Genomic DNA, 19,858 nt, shown 5'->3' on the forward strand with positions numbered 1-19,858 from the left:
TCCCCCAGCTATGCTGGCACTGCAGTGCTAGCCAGAGCAAAAAGCCTTAAAAACACATTTTTGTTACAAAAGCCAGCTCTGTTGTGTAAGAAGGTGCCATATTTACAGAGTGGAATGGCAGGTAAGGCTACAAACAAATAACTTGGCAGAATACACACAAGCAAATTTTCCAATAAGGGCCTCAGCTGATTTGCATGCAATAGAACAGAGTGCATCTTTAACACAGGGATGCAAACCCATGGAGATCATCGGCCCCTAGATATTCAGACCAAGAGGGAACAATAGATGCTGGGATTGGCCACCCCCACCCTCTGCATCTCTCTATTAAAGATGAATGTAAACTGCAGGGTGAAGTGTAGATTGCATTTCTCTCCAGAGTTGTACTTGGGCCACTCCTGTTATATAGTGCAGAACAGCAGACAAACCGTATTGTAACTACAGCAGGGTTTTCTGCAGAGATGAGTGTGGGGCAAAACACTGTTTCTCTGTCTCTGTCCTATAGAAGAACAAACATATACTTACTGTGAGATTTTAGCTGGGACTTGAGCCTGTGTTTCTTGAGTATTACTTTAACCACACAGGCAGCGGCTGCTAACTCTGTGAGAGTGCAATATTACTCTATTCAAAAAGGATACATGCTGAGGTTAACACATTCCCGTGGACATTTATTAAACAATTAACACATGTATTATTTGTGTATGTAATTAACACAAAGAAAGTCCTAAAAGTAATTATATTACAGTCACATAAACAATATCTCTTGATTAGATATTGGTTTTAGTCCAGTAGGTGCTCCGAGTTCCCTTGAAACCAAACCTGTAATCTAGTTCTGTACTAATTTCCTCCCATTTTCTAAATGATCAACATAAATCACATTGCTTTGCACATGAAGAGGTGATTTGGCTTACCTTCCTTCACTGTAACAGACTGTGTAGCTGTGCTGCTTAATCCCTGGTAATCTTTCACGGTCAGTCGGAAGTGATAGGTACCAACCTGTAGACCACTTACAGTTGCCACTGCTTTGTCAATGTTTCCTATTTGCACAGTGGTTGGCCCACTGAAACAAAACACCACAGGAAAATAATCAGGACAAATTCTCCCCTTCGTGTCACTCCGTCATTCATTCTATTTGCATTTATGAAGCACTTATAACCACAGTGTTTAAGCACCTACTGTACTGGAATTACACCAGGCATGAATTTGGCTCACAGAATTTGAATTTTTATACCTGTTTTACAGATAAACTAAGGCATGCAGAGGTGCCCATGGTCACACATCAAGTCACGAGCAGGAAAAGAATCCAGGAATACTGATTCCCACTCTCCTGCTTTAATATTTCAACACCACTTAAGGACACATTTGCTGTAAACATAGGAGTGCCACACAGTCACTAAATATACTGAGCGCCAGCAAATCAGGTGCCTGTTGTGTCACAAGTGTGATAGCTGAATGAGTTTGTATCTGTTACTTGCTACATACAAATGCAATTACAAAGTTTTGTAAAAAATATTGTAAATCACTGTCCATAGATGTTAAAGTTATAATACTTAAACATAGAAACAGTCCAGTGCAGTCTGTTGATGAAAGCCTGGACTCTAACATATTGGGGATTTAAACTATCATTCAGTCCCCTGTATTCACTGAGAAGTCTAGGAACATACAGTGGTAACTGTGTACATTACAGATGTGCAAGTCTCTTGTTCACTTTTTAATGGGAGATGAGTGAGTTCCTGCCATTCTTTTTACAAACTTTTGTTTGTACTAATCTGCCATGACTCATGACAGGACGCAGGCAGAAATCTCACAAGCTTTCAAGTTGAATCTGACATTCCTGTAGGCCACTACCAGACATGCTGCTAATCCCACTTAGCAGAATGGCGCGTAGATGCAACAGCATTACATGGCATCCAGGAAATCCAATGCCTTTTTGCTTTCATATTTTGGTTGAGGTGGGGAGGCAGAGGGACCCAGTATCAGAACACGATCCTTCCTTTCCTCCCACCACCCTCCTGGCTGCGTACAAACAGTGGTACTTTTCGTGTGAGTAAAGTTACTCAAATTTGTAAGTGTTTGTAGGATCAGGGCTGGTTTACAGTGAAAGAAACAGGCTGAAGGGTTTTCCGGTCAACATTGTGGGGTATTAGTTTGCTCTGTTTAAACCCTTTACATATTCTCACTTCCATAAAGTTTCAATCCCATCCTCCGCCAAGCAAAGCAGCATGAACCCCAAGGCTATTCTCAGTCTTGCAACTCCTTTATAATGGGGTTGGATACTCTTTCAGCCAAGCAATTGGACTAACCTCATTTTTACTAGATACCTGATATTTTCCCAGTGATAGAAAACAATGCCTTGGTCATCATGACTTTTGCTTCCGTCCAGTGTAGTGCTTTCTACTGGAAATGTTAATTCCTTATCTGGACCAGCCACCGCTACTGGAGGAGTATTATTTTCTGTAAAAATATTTTTTAAAAATACAACATATTTCCTAATCAGTCACTTGTGGGGGTTATCAATCACTGGGACCATTTTTAATGAATACAGAGATTTAGATTTTATATGATAAGCTATGCACACTTGCTCAAAGAATATAAAGGCAAGGATCCCCAGGGTCTGGTTTATAAAAGAGTCTGCAAGATCCTCCAGGGTGTTAGTAAGTAGTTCTGCAGAAACCCTACAGTGGGACAGATTCTGTCTGGCATTTAAGGGAGTGCTCAGAATGGGGCAGGGCATGTGGAGTTCTCCTCCCCCCAACCAGTGCCATTTTTACAGTCACTTTTCCTGGCACAATCACACTTAAAGAGCTTTTGCATCTTTTCATACATAACATTTAAAAATGCTTTGCCCCCATCAGCATCGGGGTATTTTTTCCTACTTTATCTGTGTTCCACTTAAACTCCTAGTGGTCACGTGGGGTCAGATGCATCCAGCCCTGTGGAAGTCCACTGACTTCCACTAACATGAAAATGGCCCTTGATTATAAAAGAAGGAATCTTGAGCCAGATCTTAATCAGCAAAATGCTTTTGACTTCAATGGAGTTATGCCAATTTATGCCAGCTGAGGATTTAATATGGAAATGGGTTTCATACGATTCTCCTTTCAATCCTTGCTGATACCGTTACGTCACAGTCACGATCCCATTCCCCAGGATATTGGGTCATCCTTAGACCAAAATTTTCAATTTTAAAGGCACAGACATGGGCTGCATTTGGGATGTGTGTTCCTGATCACTGCAGTAAATAGCTATAGTAGAGCTTTACTGCAGCGAGGTCATCTGCATAGAACTCTATTCTCGGGGTATGTCTACGTGGCAGTTAAAAGCCTGCGGCTGGTCTGTGCCAGCTGACTTGGGCTCACGTGGTTCAGTCTATGAGGCTGTTTAATTCTGGTGCCAACATTTGGGCTCAGGCTACAGCCCAAACTCTGGGACCCTTCCACCTTGCTGGGGCCTAGAGTCTGGCAATCGCATTACCCAGAGAAAACCTTCATGAGAATCTGATGAGACCTAGACCATTTGGGGTGTCCACCAGTCAGCTTCAAATCCAGAAGATAATCTGAAAGGGGAAATCTTTGAACATTCATAGTGCAGTTTTCCAGCAACACTTATCAAGCAAGCCTATTGAGAATTCAAACCACAAAAAGGAATCCTGAAGGTGAACTGCAGAGCAAAACGAAAATTGAGCGAAGCACTGATTTATGTGCCGAATGACCTCGCTAAGCGGGCTGGCTGTGCAGGAAATTCAGCACAGAACTGCATTTCAACTTTCCAAAAGTCAGTTGTGCTGAATGCCTTATGCAGTCTGCTTAGTGGGAGCTTTCAGCACAAACAGACGTGCTCTAGTCTATTTTTATTTTTCACTTTGCTGTTCACCTTTAAAAGAAAAAGCAAGAGAGTCTTTGATGCAGCAACCATTGGATACTCAGCCTGCCAGCTGAGAGATTCAATGCAGAAGCGACTCAGGTAAGCAGGGCCTTCAAGAACAGCTGTAATTATGATGCTGATGTATCAGCTACAAAGCTAAAGCTGTTTCCAGTCTACCTACCATGTTGTACAATCACAGTGACCTCAGCTGTGGACCGCTGTCTCGCTGAGTCTGTAATAGTCAGCTGAAATGTATAATCTCCTTCCTGCATTGCAGATAACTGGAGGTATGGAGTCCGCACTCCCTAGTCATTAGGTAAAAAAGAGGATTATAGGAGATGAAGAAAGAAAAAGAAAAAAAGGTACAAAATGGTCTAAACAATACAACTTAGTATAGTAGCCAACTAACAACAATAAACACTTTGTCTGCTCAAATGTGTCTCAAGGGAAAAATACATTTAAAAGCAAATTTCAGGTACACTATTCAGACTCGCGTATGCAAACAGCAGTATTTCATTTGTAGTCAAATTAAAATTTCTTATTTTGCTATAATTGCTGATTGTTTTCAAAACAATGGCAATGAACAACAATAATTTCTTGTGGCGCACATGTGACATTTACATTCATAATTAACAAGTTAAATTATGATCATTATTATTACAACTTGTTTCATTTCCTTGAGGATATGTCCTTTTATTTAAACACAGCAAAGCTGTTTAAATGTAATATTTGTAAAAAGAACAGCTTCTCTCAGTTAATATGAACACATAGTTTAACTAAAATGTCATTAAAATGCAAAAACAGATTGCATTCATATTGGGAAGATAATATAGGTTTGGGTATCTATTTCATATCAGTAAGACATCTTATAACATTATATTGTTTATTGTATATTATTCATATTTTCACTAGAAGACAAAGACAATATTTAGAATACAGAAGGCCCAAATCCTGGACCCACTGAAGGTTAATATCACTAATATCATAATAAGTTATGTCACTGACTTTAGTAGGATCGGATTTGGTCCTAGAGATAAATTGCCCATCAGGTACTCTCTCATAATGCTCACCACACAATTAATGGTAATCCGATATTTAAATATAAGTGTGTAAAGGGCCCTTTATAGCTCACCTCCCAACCACCATATTAATAAGTGATCGTTTGTGGCATCATAACAATGCATACCATAGCAAATTATGATGCAGCACCACCTATGTCTTTGAATAAAGATGTCATTTAAAACAATCTAAAGTGTAATTTTTATTATTAATTAACCAGAGCTCATTTCTGTACTAAAAATCAGCTACTGGCAAATGCAACAGTCCTCACATCCTCAGCTTTGTAGCCACGAAGACTATTCCCAGTTCTTGAGCAGAAATTGTAACATGCCCTCGCATTTTAGCATCAGCTAATTGATGAACCCATTAGACATATTAAGCCAGTGTCCCATTCACACAGGGGAGTTGCTTTGGGCTGTAGTAACTCCCAGAGCTATAGTTACAGGTTGTACAGACACCCAATTTCTCAGACTTAGAGCTTGTCTGCACAGTTTCTGTACCACTGAATCAATTTAGAAATCAATATAGCTAAAAATCAGTGCAACCTTCTATTATGAACAGTTATAGCAGTAGAAAGCTGCTTATATGACTGGGAATAACTCAGTCCATATGAAGGGTTTGTACCAATTTAATTATAATCAGCTTCTAAACTAATATAATTATAGTGATACAAAAACAGTGTTGGCAAGCCCTGAAGCATCCTCATTTTCAACATGGACAAGCCCACGTATCCTACAAAAGTGGCTTGTGGTTCAGCTGCTCTGGAAATTAATTAAGTCAACTCACTGCAGAGTGAAGAGCTGTGGCCTTGCAGAGTGCAAAAAGCCCTGGATAATTTTCATTAAAGTGAGTTCTTAAAAGGGAAACAGCCATAAAAATTAATAGAGTAAATTGGCTTAACTTCAACACGACTGTACAATGTTAGTGAGAGTGGAAGATACTGTTAGGATGAATGTTGAGGGACTGAAGCTGATGGATCTAAAAGCTGCATTCTATTCGTGACAAATGTAAAAAGCAGTTAAGCTTATTTTTGGAGTAAGAGAGCTGAAACAATAGGATCCACCACGCAAACGATAGGCCACATGCCAGGCTGGTCAGAAGCTGATCTATGTAGGTGGAGGGGTTTCACTGGGGACTGAATGCAAACATAGGGGGCTCGGTATTGTTTGGTGAATCCCCCTCTCTCTGTGGGAGAAGCAGCCAGCAAGGGAAGCACTGGTAATGTGTGTCAGAAACCACAATGGGGATGGAGCAAGACCATGGCTGGAGCAGGACTAGGAACAGGGCTGGAGCAGACTAAGGCAGGTAGGGGAGAGTTCTAAGCCCTGGAGTGACATTGAGCAGACTGGGCTACTGTTCCTCCTGTGAGGCATATATACCTGCCCTGAAAGTCACCAGGCCAGTCCCTGGCTTGTGGACTGGCTGGAGCCTAGCAACGGAATGACTCATCAATGCATAGGGCCGGCTCCAGGCACCAGCGCAGGAAGCAGGTGTTTGGGGCGGCCAATGGAAAAGGGTGACACGTCCAGGTCTCCAGCGGCAATTCAGTGTCGGGTCCCTCAGTCCCTCTCAGAGGGAAGGACCGGCTGCTGAATTGCCGCTGAAGAATGAAGCGGCATGGTAGAGCAGCCGCCGAAGTGCCACCGATCGCGGCTTTATCTTTTTTTTTATTTTTTTTCCCCTCTTCGCCGCTTGGGGTGGCAAAAAAGTTGGAGCCGGCCCTGTCAGTGCATGTGGCTTAATCAGACTCTAGTTCAGGGATGACTCGTCACCTTACAATGTGGCCCTGGAAAAAAGCCAAGTGAGAGTGGGCAGAGTGCTGGCTGGAAAGAGATTTGGAAATGTGAACAAAGAAACTGTCCTCTGATCTGTCCCTACTGTGTTCAGGGAAACAGGACTTTGCGTACATTCTTTGTACATAAACAGGATTGTGTCAGAGAAATACCTGACTCCACCATCAATTTCCCCTCCTAATGGAAACAACTTGCAAGACCCTGAATGCTTGAGGCAGAAGGGATAATGCTGCTGTTAACAGCTGGATGCAAGGAGAGAAACTGGGAGCTGGTATTCCTGTTGAACCAAGAGAGAACAAATAATGGAGCTGCTCACAGAAATCAAACATGGCCAAAATAAATTAAAACAACATCTCCAGACTCTAAAAAGAATTTAATACAAGAACTGCATACTTTGCATGAGTCAAAAGGAGTAACAATATGTTTTAAGTAACAACTAGCAAATGTGGTGAGTGACAATTTCTAGGTATTTATTTGCTGAAATTAGAAGCAAAGATAAAACAAGCTTTTGATATTAAACAAGAAGTAAGCTTACCTGCATTGCTACTACTTTGCCTTTACTTTTGGGGCTAAGCGACCACTCGTAGCTGACAATCTCATGATCATCACTGCTCTGGTTTCCATTAAGCGTGATGAAGTTTTGGGGCAAAGTTATTGCCTGATTTGGTCCTGTGTTGGCAATGGGTGGGTAATCCACTGGTTTGTTGACTGTCAGAGATGCAATTGTGGAGTTAGCTGCTCCATCTGAATCAGTTACTGTTAACCTACAGGAGGAAGGAGGATATTGAAAATTCATTAGTTTGGATTTCTGCCAAGTTCTGAGTTCAGATGCCCAGGTTTCTCCTGCAGCAGGAGATGGCAAAAATAACACCTAAAACAAAGCAAAGTCAAGAGCACTTTCCCACGCGGATGTAAAGTGTTTCTAATGTGATCAACTGCTACAAAGGAAATCCAGGTCTTAGGTAAATGATGCGGCAACGATTTTCAAACACTGCCTTGCACTATACTGAAAATATACCTGAAATTTTTAAACTCTCCCTGTTCTTGACCACAGGTGAAATTTTGACTCCATTTAAGTCAATGGCAAAGCTCCCATTGACTTCAACAGAGCCAATATTTCATCCCAAGTCCCAAATTCCTAACACTTACTGAGTAAGAACCCAAGGATTTAGCTCCCCATCTAATTCCTGTTAATAACTGAAGAAAAGATTGTTTGAGAAGTTCTGAAATTAGATACCAGACATAGCAGAGGTGAAGTAATTAACATTCATAGTGTCCTCTTTTTCCTTTGTGGAACTAAAATTATTTACTTTAGTGGGATTTAGCATCCTCCAAGTTTTTTGAAGACAATGTCAATGGAGGCTAAGTCACAATACCAAAACAATGAAGTATAAAGCTATATTACTGCTAACAATAAACAAAATGGAAATCCCATTATACGTTAAATTATGATTGAGATCTAAATCTACAAGTGAATGAACTTCTGAGGTAAAGCTACCTGGTTTAGGCATTTATACCGTGCTCCTCATTGTGGTATCAGAACACATCTTTAACTGAATTCGGGTGTATCTAATGTACATAAGGGAACACTTAGAGGGAGTGCACTTTGAAGCTGTCCACAAAATTGGGCAAAACTAGTGTAAAGCGATTCTATCATGAGGGGAAGGATAGCTTTGCAGTGAAAGCAAAAGGACTGGAAGGTAGGCGCTCAGAGTTCTATTCCCAGCTTTGCCACAAATTGCCTTTGTAACCTTAGACAAGTCACTTTAATGTCTCTGTACTTCAGTTTCCCCACCTGTACATGCGTATAATAAATGGTCACCTGACATAGGTCCTTTGAGACTTAATTAATTATTGTATGAAGAGCACTTTAAGATCCTTATTCGGAAGGGATTCTAGAAGCATCCCCAATATGGGCAATGGGTCAATTTCCATTCTCATTTACACCCCTGAGAATATGGAGTAACTCATGAAGTCATTAGAGCAGCTCCAGACTTACATCTGCATAACTGAGAACACAATATGGACCTAAGCAAGTATTAGCACACAAAGCTTGCATAGAGCACCACACTTTACACACATGTATGTGAACTCTAAGTTCCAACACCTCAATGATGTTCTGTTATGTTAAGAAGCAATTTTATATTAAATTTAGGGCTCGCATTAGCGGGCAAATCACCCGGTGAAGTCCATGACAGTTCTGCCTATAAAGGGAGTGCAAGACAGGGCCCTAAACTAAAAGCTGCTAGAAAATGGAGAGTTTATCATACTGAACAAGCACTCAGAATTACAATGGCAATCTCTGCTGTTGCACAGAAACCTGGATTGGCTCCAGTTTCAGCAGGCTATGCTGGGAGGCAAATGGTAACAGTGAAAAGGCTTTACTGAAGAAGTTAATGATTCTTGCAATATTGACTCACCAGAATGCTTTTCTGACGTATCATTTTGCATAACACCACGCTGCAAAGCAAATTTTGATTTGCTGCAACATGTCAGTCGTGTGAAATCCGTGTAAGTATTTCTGCATTATCCTACTCTCTCAGATTCTGCAACAAGCTAAACTGAGGGGAATAATTAGTCAAAGACATAGCCCTCTGTTTGAGGAGGCAAACATCACCACAAAGAATATTGTTTTATTATTTGTTTTACCATAGCACCTAAGAGCTCTAGTCAGGGACCAGAACCCCAGTGTGCCAGGCACCGTGCAAATAGAACAAAAAGTTGGTTCCTGCTCCAAAGGACATACAAAAAGAAAAAATCATGTGAGACTTGAGACACAGGAGGAGGGAAAGCAGCCCACTTACCGGAAAGTGTAATTTCCGGGAACAAGGTTAGACAAGTGCAAAACAGGCGTGTCAGCTGATGCCTTCTGTTCTCGCAAGGGACCTTTAATTTCCTCCCAGTGGTAGCTCAATATCTTAGTGTCATCTCTACTTTCTACACCAATTAAAGAAAAATACCAGAGTCCCATATTAACGCTATGAATATTAAAAACTCTCATACTAAGAAACTTTAATTGGTTTTCTATATTTATCTTTTCAGACATGTTCACACACACATGAATACACAGAGCAATCTCAATTTGCTGACAAGTATTAAACCACAACATCTGACACACAGCAGTATTTCCCTATACTTAGAATATGATAACTCCTGGTTATGTTGAGGTAAATGTTGATTTTTTTAAATGGCAACAAGTGTATAATACAGCAATTACATTTAGAAGGGGGTATAGTTAGCTTCCTTATTCCATTTTAAAAGGGAAAAAAAATCATGAAAGGATATAATATACCAAAGAGACCATAGGTAATTGCACTCCAGCACTTAGGGTAGCTATCTATTTAAACTTCAATCCTGCTTAAATTTTAAAATATGCAAGTAGTTCCATTGGCTTTTGTGTGTTCAATGGGACCACTTGTGCATGTAAAGTTAAGCGAGTGTGGAAGTGTTTGCATGATTGGGGCCCAAGGGTTGGTGATTAAATAACACCAATAAAAACAGAAAGAACGGCTCAGATGATGATGAAGAATAAGAGTGATATTCAACACAAAGCAGAAGGAGCAAAGGCAGGCAGGAGCCTTCAGAAAGCTTAACTCTATACTGAAGCTGTGAAGAGTAAGAAAAGCGGTTGTAGAAGAGGTCTCAGCATCCCCTATGTCACATGGAGAGATTTCCATACTGGCCCTGAACAGATTGCCATGACGGATGACAACGGGAACTGGAGGAAGGACAGGCTATGAGATTAGCATGTCTGTGGGTCCAATGGCCCCCAACACACTGCTCAAGTGGAGAAGCAGCTGAGGGGGCTGCACCCTGGCCCCAAATTGGAGGATGCATTTCATCTTCCCAACCTCCCCATGCAACTTGATTATGTGAAGTCTGATTGCCTGAGCTTTCTGTGGGTGAAGAGAGTAGAAGGAAAGAAAGAGAGCTCAAGAGTGGATTATTCCATAACTAACTTCATTCAGCCTCACATCTTATACATGTTCAGCCTGATTATCTCCTGCCATGCACCTTGTTTAGTCATATATGCCCTGATTCAGCAAGGTACTTAAACACATGCCTAACTTTAACCACATGAGTAGTTCCATCGACTTCAGTGGGACCACTCACATGCTTGAAGCTGGGCATGTCTTAAGTACCTAGGTGAATCAGGATCTTATCCCTGTGCAAAGTGAATGTAAAACACTACCACCAGTAAGAGTGAACGAATGCTGACTTGATAGCATTCCCCACTCACATTCCCAGGCATAAATGACTGCAAAGTGGTGGAGAATTAAGGCCAAAGTCTATGCCCATGTTGCTTTCCACTTGAAAATGGATCTAGTGAGCGAAGCTTTTAAATTTTAAAAAAATAAAAGGTAAACAAAAACTAGAACAGAAACAATGGGGCTCAAATTTCCTGACAAACAATATAACCAAGTGTCACTTCATCAGCAGGACAGAGATAGAGGATGTAATGTTATAAACATATAGTACCGAGACTCTTATATGATATGTTGGAGATGGTGGTAATAAATTAAATTTACCATCCATAAGAAACAACAACATTACAATTCTATATAAGGATCATAGCATAAAAACAAAGAGTTGCCCAGTACATACGACTGCCATCAATGAAGGTAGAAGTTGTAGGCAAAGACACCTCCTGTGCGTTGGGGGAAGCAACTGCTACGGGTGGTTGGTTTACTCTGACTGCTGTATGAAAAAGAGGAACAGAAAACTACGTTTAAAGAAGACCTGTGCATAGAACTCTATTCTGCTGAGATTGCTATCTGCCAAATCTATAGGCAAATCAACATCCAACCAGTGAGCAGGAAGAGTAATGCTTAGGCAGTGGAGAAAATAATGGAGGTTTTGTGTGAAATCAGATAGAAACTTTGCACCTAACAATGTATTATTTTCTATGATGAGAAGCTAAAGAACAGCACTTAAAATGGTGTTTTCTTAAAGAACTATGAGCTAGATAATTAAACATGAGAAAGCCACTCAGCTTTGCTCAATATATTGTCTAACACTACCAGAAAATTGATTTCCTGCAAATTTTGAGAGTTGCAATGCAGTTTGCTGGATACATGAAGTAACCCATGCAGTTTTGGAGCCATACTGCAGGTCTGTAAAACAACAGTCCCTCTAACCTTAAATTTAGGAGCCAGACTGTGAGTGATTAGGGAGAAAGAATGATATGCTCATATACCACTACTGGTCCAGAGCCTTAGCCCAGGCCAAGTCCCCTGTGGGCCACTCTAGCAACATTAAGTGGATTTAAGGCCACCCCATTGGAGTATCTAGGAATTCCCTTGATGTAGGGGAATGCCCTAGTGACAAAGCTAGCACAGGCAGCTCTAGAATACCTGCTGTACCTTCTGGGGCACTGTAGGGCAGAGCAGGGGAAAGGATGTTAGGTCAGAGTGCACTGTGCTCCAGTAGTCCTACGCTGGAGACTGTTCCAAATGGCCTAAGTTAGATCAGTGCTGTGGCTGCTTTAACTTGTGGAAGGGGCCAGTTCAGCCCCCAACAGCCCTCAGCGGCTCACTATTGGGGGGCGAGAGGGGGAAACGGGGTCTACAGGGAGACAGACAGGTGAAATAATGCCCCTCCCCATAGGTGCATGGAGCTCTGGAACAGCTTGGGATTCTGCACACTGCACTTAATTCAATTTAGAAAAAAGTTCCCTGAAGAAATGTGTGGGACTGAATACAAATGTGTGTGGGGGGTTAGGAGACTACTTATTCTTTTAACCCACTAACAAAGCTTTTTTTTTTTTTTTTTTTAAAAAGGTGGTAAACGAGCCCTTGTGTTGAAAAATTTAGTTACTATTCCGGCAAACTGATTTACCTGGTTTGACAGTGACATTTACAAATCCTTCTCCAAATGCGTTTTCACCAGAAACGGTCACTTTGAAGGCATAGAGGCCTACTGACAGCTGAAGCATAGAAAAGAGTGTTTCCAGTTACAGGCAGGAATGTCACAGAGATCTGAACATTTAAAGATTTGCCCGTCAGACTGTAAATAAGTGACTTGAAATCCAGGCCTCCAACTATAAAGGCATGCACAAAGTGTGCTGGTCATAGGGTAACCAGATAGCAAGTGTGAAAAATCGGGATGGGGGTGGGAGGGTTATAAGAAAAAGCCCCAAATATCAGGACTGTCCCTATAAAATCGGGACATCTGGTCACCCTACCTGGTCATTGCCCAGTGGTGGGGATTGAGAAGGAGCCATTTAAGACACATTTACTTTCCCCTAAAAAGCAGTTCTCAAACAGGGGTCCAAGGTCCCCTGGGGGGCCATGAGCAAATTTCAAGGGGTCCACCATGCAGCGCCAGCATTAGACTCTCTGGGGTCCAGGGCAGAAAGCCGAAGCCCCGCGGCCCCAAGCCCCCGCCATCCGGGGCTGAAGCCAAAGCCTGAGCAATGTAGCTTCACAGGGCCCCTTGTGTGGGGTCCATGGCAGTTGCCCTGCTTGCTACTTCCTAATGCTGGCCCTGGCTTTGATATACAGAAAACCAGTTGTTGTGGCAGAGGTGGGCCGTGGTGTTTTTAATAGCATGTTGGGGGGGCCTCAGAAAGAAAAAGATTGAGAACCCCTGCCCTAAAAGATCATCAGACTCCTCTGAAAAACTTTATATGCCTAGTGAAGACTCTGACATGGGCAGAGGAAACAAGGGAGCCTTAACAGTCAGTAAACAAGAATAAACTTCTCTGGGATGCAGAACATATAAATTAGAAGGACAGGAGGGTCCCATTTCACTCTAACGCTATAGCTCACCAACTTTTTCTTTCTGTTGAAGAATGTTAGGCCAGATCCTCAGCTGATGTAAACTGAACATGTAACAGCTCCATGGTTTTCAGCAGAGCTCTCCTGATTCACATTAGCTGAGGATGTAGCTTTTTGGATAGCAGTTAGAATTGATTTATAAACCAACAATCCTAAAGCCAATCTGATAACATGCTGAGGGAAGCGCAACTGAAGTACTCATACCAAATCAAAGATGCCTCCAATCCAGACTGAAAAAATCTCATGCAGCGGTTATGAGAGTGAAAACAATGAGGAGTCCTTGTGGCACCTTAGAGACTAACAAATGTATTTGGGCATAAGCTTTCGTGGGCTAGAACCCACTTCATCAGATGCATGGAGTGGAAAATACGGAGCAGGTATAACTACATGAGAAGATGCGAGTTGCCTTACCAAGTGTGAGGTCAGTCTAATGAGACAATTCAGTTAATAGCAGGATACCAAAGGAGGAAAACTATCTTTTGAAGTGGTAATGCGAGTAGCCCATTTCAGACAGTTGACAAGAAGGTAGGAGTAATAGTAGGGGGAAATTAGTATTGGGGAAATTAGGCTTAGGTTTTGTAATGACCCAATCTCGCTTACTTGAGAGAGTTTCAGTGTCCGTGTACGCTTCCGCTCCATTTCACCCTCATAGTCAGCAGGGTGACTGATCAAGCTCCACTCATAGCTGTAGGCTGTTTCTGGGAATGAAAAATGGTACAGTACTTATTAGCCTTGCCTTCCATTTAAACAACTATACAGACACATGGGGAAACAATGAAATGACGTTGAATGTCTACAGTGCAAAATAATATAGTCAGAAGCAATGACTTAATAAAAACATAAGAACGACTATACGGGGTCAGACCAATGGTCCACTTAGCTCAGTATTCTGTCTTCAGACCGCGGCCGATGCCGGGTGCTTCAGAGACAGTGAACAGAACAGGGCAATTATCGAGAGATCCATCCACTGTCATCCAGTCCCTGCTTCTGGCACTCAGAGGCACAGGGATACCCAGAGCATGGGGTTGCGTCCCGGACCATCTTAGCTAATAGCCATTGATTGACTATCCCCCATGAACTTATCGAATTCTTTTTTGAACTCAGAGTAGCAGCCGTGTTAGTCTGTATCCGCAAAAAGAAGAACAGGAGGACTTGTGGCACCTTAGAGACTAACAAATTTATTAGAGCATAAGCTTTCGTGGACTATAGCCCACTTTATGCATCCGAAGAAGTGGGCTATAGTCCACGAAAGCTTATGCTCTAATAAATTTGTTAGTCTCTAAGGTGCCACAAGTCCTCCTGTTCTTCTTTTTTTGAACTCAGTTATACTTTTGGACTTCACAACATCCCCTGGCAATGAGTTTCACAGGTTGACTGCATGTTTTGTGAAGAAGTACTTCCTTTTGTTTTAAACCTGTTGCATATTAATTTCATTGGGTGACCCCTGGTTCTTGTGTTATGTGAAGGGCGTAAATAGTACTTTTCTATTCACTTTCTCCATACCATTCATGATTTTATAGACCTCTCCCATATCCCCCTTTAGTCGGCTTTTTCGAAGCTGACCAGCCCCAGTCTTTTTAATCTCTCCTCATATGGAAACTGATCCATACCCTGATCCATTTTGTTGCCCTTTTCTGTACTTTTCCCAATTCTAATATATCTTTTTTGAAATGGGATGACCAGAACTGCACTCAGTATTCAAGATGTGGGTGTACCATAGATTTATAGTGTGGCATTATACTATTATCTGCCTTATTATCTAGCCCTTTCCTAATGGTTCCCAACATTGTTAGCTTTTTTGACTCCTGTTGCACATTCAGCAAATGATTTCAGAGAACTATCCACAATAACTCCAAGATGTGTTTCTTGAATGGCAAAAGCTAATTTAGATCCCATCATTTTGTATGGATAGTTAGGATTATGTTTTCCAATGTGCATTACCTTGCATTTATCAACATTGGGCAGGAAAATGGCAGTCATCAAGTCTTGTGAGATCCCTTTGTAATTCTTTACAGTCAGCTTTGGGCTTAACTATCCTGGGTAATTTGTATCATCTGCAAATTTTGACACCTCACTCTTACCCCTTTTTCCAGATCATTTATGAATATGTTGAACAGCACTGGTACCAGCTCAAATCCTTCTGGGAACCTGCTATTTACCTCTCTCCCCTGTGAAAACTTCTGATGTTTGAGTCTGATCTGAATCATTGCTCCATACAGTACGTGTCAAGCTGCTGCAACATGCTGTAACTCAGTGATATGAACGGTGGTGGGGGAAGAGGGATGCAAATTAAGGGATTCTGCAGGTATTTTAGCATGAGTACTTACTCTCCTCACGGTCACTGACACCAGCTCCTGAACTGTCCTGGTGCTAAACACTCATGCACAAAGATTTCATTCTTTGCACCAGGAGCCAACAGCATTAAGAAAAGTTCAGCTTAGTGTTCTCAGCCTAAATTTGTTTCCAGCAGATAGTGTAAATGGACATATTAGTCCAGATCCTCCCTAGTGTAAATCAGTGTAGCTCCAGAGGAGGAGATGGTTAATTAATCTGCATGCTCAACACAAAAAACACACCCACTAATCAGAGTCATAAACGTTAAGGTCAGATGGGACCATTACGATCATCTAGTCTGACCTCCTGCATAACGCAGGCCACAGAATCTCACCCACCCACTCCTGTAACAAACCCCCAAATAGCTCAAACATAGGCTAGAAGTCCTCAAATCATGGTTTAAAGACTTCAAGGTGCAGAGAATCCTCCAGCAAGTGACCCATGTCCCCTGCTGCAGATGAAGGTGAAAAACCCCAAGAGCCTCTGCCAATCTGACCTGGAGGAAAATTCCTTCCTGACCCCAAATATGGCAATCAGCTAAACTGAGCACATGGGCAAGACTCACCAGCCAGACATCCAAGAAAGAATTCTCTGTAATAACTCAGATCCCACCCCACCTAACATCCCATCAGGCATATTTACCGCTAATAGTCAAAGATCAATTAATTGCCAAAATTAGGCTATCCCATCATACCATCCCCTCCATAAACTTATCAAGCTTAGTCTTGAAGCCAGATATGTCTTTTGCCCCCACTGCTCCCCTTGGAAGGCTGTTCCAGAACTTCACTCCTCTGATGGTTAGAAACTTTTGTCTAATTTCAAGTCTAAACTTCCTGATGGCCAGTTTATATCCATTTGTTCTTGTGTCCACATTGGTACTGAGCTTAAATAATTCCTCTCCCTCCCTGGTATTTATCCCTCTGATATATTTATAGAGAGCAATCATATCTCGCTTCAGCCTTCTTTTGGTTAGGCTAAACAAGCCAAGCTCTTTGAGTCTCCTTTCATAAGACAGGTTTTCCATTCCTCCATTAATCTCTAAAAACCCCTTCAAAATGCCCCTCCGCAGCTGGTGCCACAGAGAACTGCCTCCGCAGATTAGAAGGGGAAGTTCTGCCCCCTAGATCCCCTCCTAGCTGTGGCTGTACGTACAGCCTCAGCGCCAAACTGTGTTGATATATCAATATTTTATGTCTCCTTGTTTGAAAAGATTGTTAAATTCACCTGTTGGGGGTGGTGGCACAACAAAGGCATTCAGTTCAACTTCGTTTTTTGGTAGAGTCACCTGTAAATTATCTCCAGCTGACACCACGAGTTCTTTTACTGGATCTGAAGAAGATAAAAGCATTGCATTTTTAAAAAAACAGAATAAGGGGAAACTGATTTGAAAAAGAAACTGTAATAGGGATTGCATATTTATTGTACATCATGTGACAACTTTCTGGGGAAAGATGGGGAAGAGTTACATTTTCTTGATAAATTTGATTACGGATTAATCTTCTCTCACCAGCCTACACTTGAGATTGGCTCCCCCTGAAGATGAAATCAGAATTAACTCATTTTTGTTTTACATGATGCTTCCAGAATACAGACCAGGAACCAGTTAGCAAATTAAGAAGCAGTCTAAATCTTGAGAGGCATAGCCAGGCAGACTCGGAGAAGTCAGTTCCTGCAGACCTGCTAACACCCGGAGGTCAGTGCTGACTCTTTTTTACAGGTAAGTGCTATTGCTGCATGCACTCTCCCTAGCATGCCCTGAGGCACTCTTTTTCCTGCAGGATGCCTCTGATTGCATCTGCTCTGCCTCTATAGCTCTACGCAGACCACCAAACCCAACTGTGTCTGTTGTGCTTAAAGGCACAATTCAGCCCTAAATTCAATCAAATGTGTTTGAGTCATCAGTCAAACAACTCTCAGTGATTCTGATAACAGGCTTCTGAACAGTTTCTAATGCTTCTTGGAAGCATTCCAAAGAAATCACAACCAGCCGAGTCAGAACTAAAAAAGATTACACCAAATAAAGTAACACAACAACACTTACTAATGCAATAGGAGCTCGCTTTTCCACCAACTGTGTACTTTTTACAGGTTGGCATGATGCCGCAATTGACATGATTAATAGGTTATTCATAGCGTCACATTTTCAACGTCCATGAAAATAGCAGGAGAACATGGAAAAAACACAGCTTGGCTAAAAGGTGACCGTATGCTTTGCATCTTATTTCATGCTGCCCTCCCACTAGGAACAGTCTTCCACTTCTTGGCCACAAAGAGTTCTTCCTCTCTTCCTTCAAACCACTCTTCAATCTACAAGGTCCACAGATCCTTTAACCAATGGGATTTATGTAGCAGTGCACTTTCAGGCAGGGTTCAGTCAAACAGAACTATATATACCTAGGGTTTTATAATCCTTCCCCACTACTCAGAGACGGCAGCCTGGAGCACCCGGCTACCAGAGGCTGCATTTGCTGATGCCCAAATGTCGTTTGTAAATTTTGAGCAGGTATGCCCAGCAGACCTCATCATCTGGTGCAGAAGATCTCTCAGCCCAGGAAGCTGCTACCACTCTGGCAAGTGGGCTTTGATGCTGGTTGCTGGAGATGTTCTTGTCTGAAAGGCTTCATATATGCACTATCCCAACCATCTTGAAATAGTAGATTTTGATGCTCTCTTTTCTTTGGATGATAGAGAGCAGATCAAGCACTGAACTTGCAAAAGGCCTGTATGCAATTGATTTAGAGCTGAGGTCTCCACGAGCATCCAATGTATGCCAGAGCTTCTCTCTTGGGTGGACAGGATCACAATTTCTTCAGTTCTGAAAAACTGAGTTAGTTTTTGGGATACAGGCTGGGTCTTTTTGAAAACCACCTTTTCATTGTAGAATGTGCTATATTGCTTCTCAATAGGTGAAGCCCCAGACTCTACATTCTCTGGGTGGAGGTGATGTCCATCAGGAAGGCATCCTTGGTGGAGAGGAAATACAGGGATACCTTCCTGAGGGGCTCAAAGGGATGCAAAGTCAGTGCGTTAAGAACCACATTGTGGTTCCATGGCAGCACTTGATTAATCTTAAAAGGATGAAGTAAAGATGCAGCTCTGAGGAAACACTAGGGGGAGGGAGGTTCAGTGCTACCTGCCCCTTGACTTCTCCCAAGTCCCATTTTGAGTCTTCTTCAGCCCTCTCCCTCCCTTGGATGCTACTGAGGAGAGGCAGGAGGGAGCAGAGAAAAAGCTGCCTGGCCTGTGGTTGAAGCCACACACCATTGTCTGAGGTGGGGCTCATCCCATTGCTCAGGGGGACCCTTTGTAGCTTTTTTTCCTTTGTCATGGTAGGGGAGACTGACACCTGCTTCAGGGTCCTGCGTTCCTGCAGGTTTGGGTCCAGGCTGGCTACGCTTGGCTCAAGAGAGAAATTCTGCAAAAATCCCTGCCCTGATGGCTCTACTGAGATGTGCCGGGCTCTTCTGCCAGGCACTCTCATGAGCAGAGTGGAGCAAACAGCACACATTCAGGCTTTCCCCTTCTTCCCAGTCTCCTCCATGCTGAATTCAAGTTTTGCCCTCTAACAGTTGAGCAAAACACTGACTTTTGGAAATATATTTGCACACTGACATCATCATCGTCATCTCCATAGCAGGTAGGGAGTAAATGACTACACTGCATATTAAGCCTGGGCTCTGACTCACGTTTGAGTCCAAGCCCCACTGCTGCCCACAAGCAAACCAGTCTGACTCAGGTCAGCAAACACTCAGGACTGGGTCCTAGGGCACTGCTGGGGAGTGGGTCAGAGCCCAAGTACTGTTGTGACTTGGGTCCAAGCCTGTCGTTTTGCAGCGTGGATGCAGCTCAAGCCACATACCCGAGTCAGAAGGGCTGAGTAGTGCAGTATGGACGTGATAACATGGCTGTGAGACCCGGTTCCAGCAACTGTAAGCCCAGGCTTACAATGCAATGAGGACAACGAATTGTGGACTTGGAAACACTTTGTCCACAAGTCTGGGTCTCCCAGGACCTGGCTCAGAGTGCAGTGTG

General features: G+C 42.4%; 1 protein-coding gene across 6 annotated transcripts in view; it reads right to left on the reverse strand.

The window, feature by feature from the left end:
- The window catches only part of KIAA0319 (KIAA0319 ortholog), a 91,671-nt gene that overhangs the window by 27,712 nt on the left and 44,101 nt on the right, over positions 1 to 19,858 (reverse strand). For 3 of the 6 annotated variants that reach the window (XM_065581974.1, XM_065581973.1, XM_065581975.1), the window contains 9 exons: positions 17,051 to 17,155; positions 14,093 to 14,190; positions 12,552 to 12,639; positions 11,319 to 11,411; positions 9,518 to 9,650; positions 7,249 to 7,477; positions 4,043 to 4,166; positions 2,301 to 2,451; positions 909 to 1,057 (listed from right to left, as the gene is read on the reverse strand). In XM_065581974.1, the coding sequence (XP_065438046.1) occupies positions 909 to 1,057; positions 2,301 to 2,451; positions 4,043 to 4,166; positions 7,249 to 7,477; positions 9,518 to 9,650; positions 11,319 to 11,411; positions 12,552 to 12,639; positions 14,093 to 14,190; positions 17,051 to 17,155 (1,170 nt within the window). The remainder of the gene's footprint in view (positions 1 to 908; positions 1,058 to 2,300; positions 2,452 to 4,042; positions 4,167 to 7,248; positions 7,478 to 9,517; positions 9,651 to 11,318; positions 11,412 to 12,551; positions 12,640 to 14,092; positions 14,191 to 17,050; positions 17,156 to 19,858) is intronic. The other 3 variants (XM_065581977.1, XM_065581976.1, XM_065581978.1) reach the window with 1 other exon arrangement.

This window comes from Chrysemys picta, chromosome 2 (assembly GCF_011386835.1).
Source record: "Chrysemys picta bellii isolate R12L10 chromosome 2, ASM1138683v2, whole genome shotgun sequence".
NCBI classification, from domain to species: Eukaryota; Metazoa; Chordata; order Testudines; family Emydidae; genus Chrysemys; species Chrysemys picta.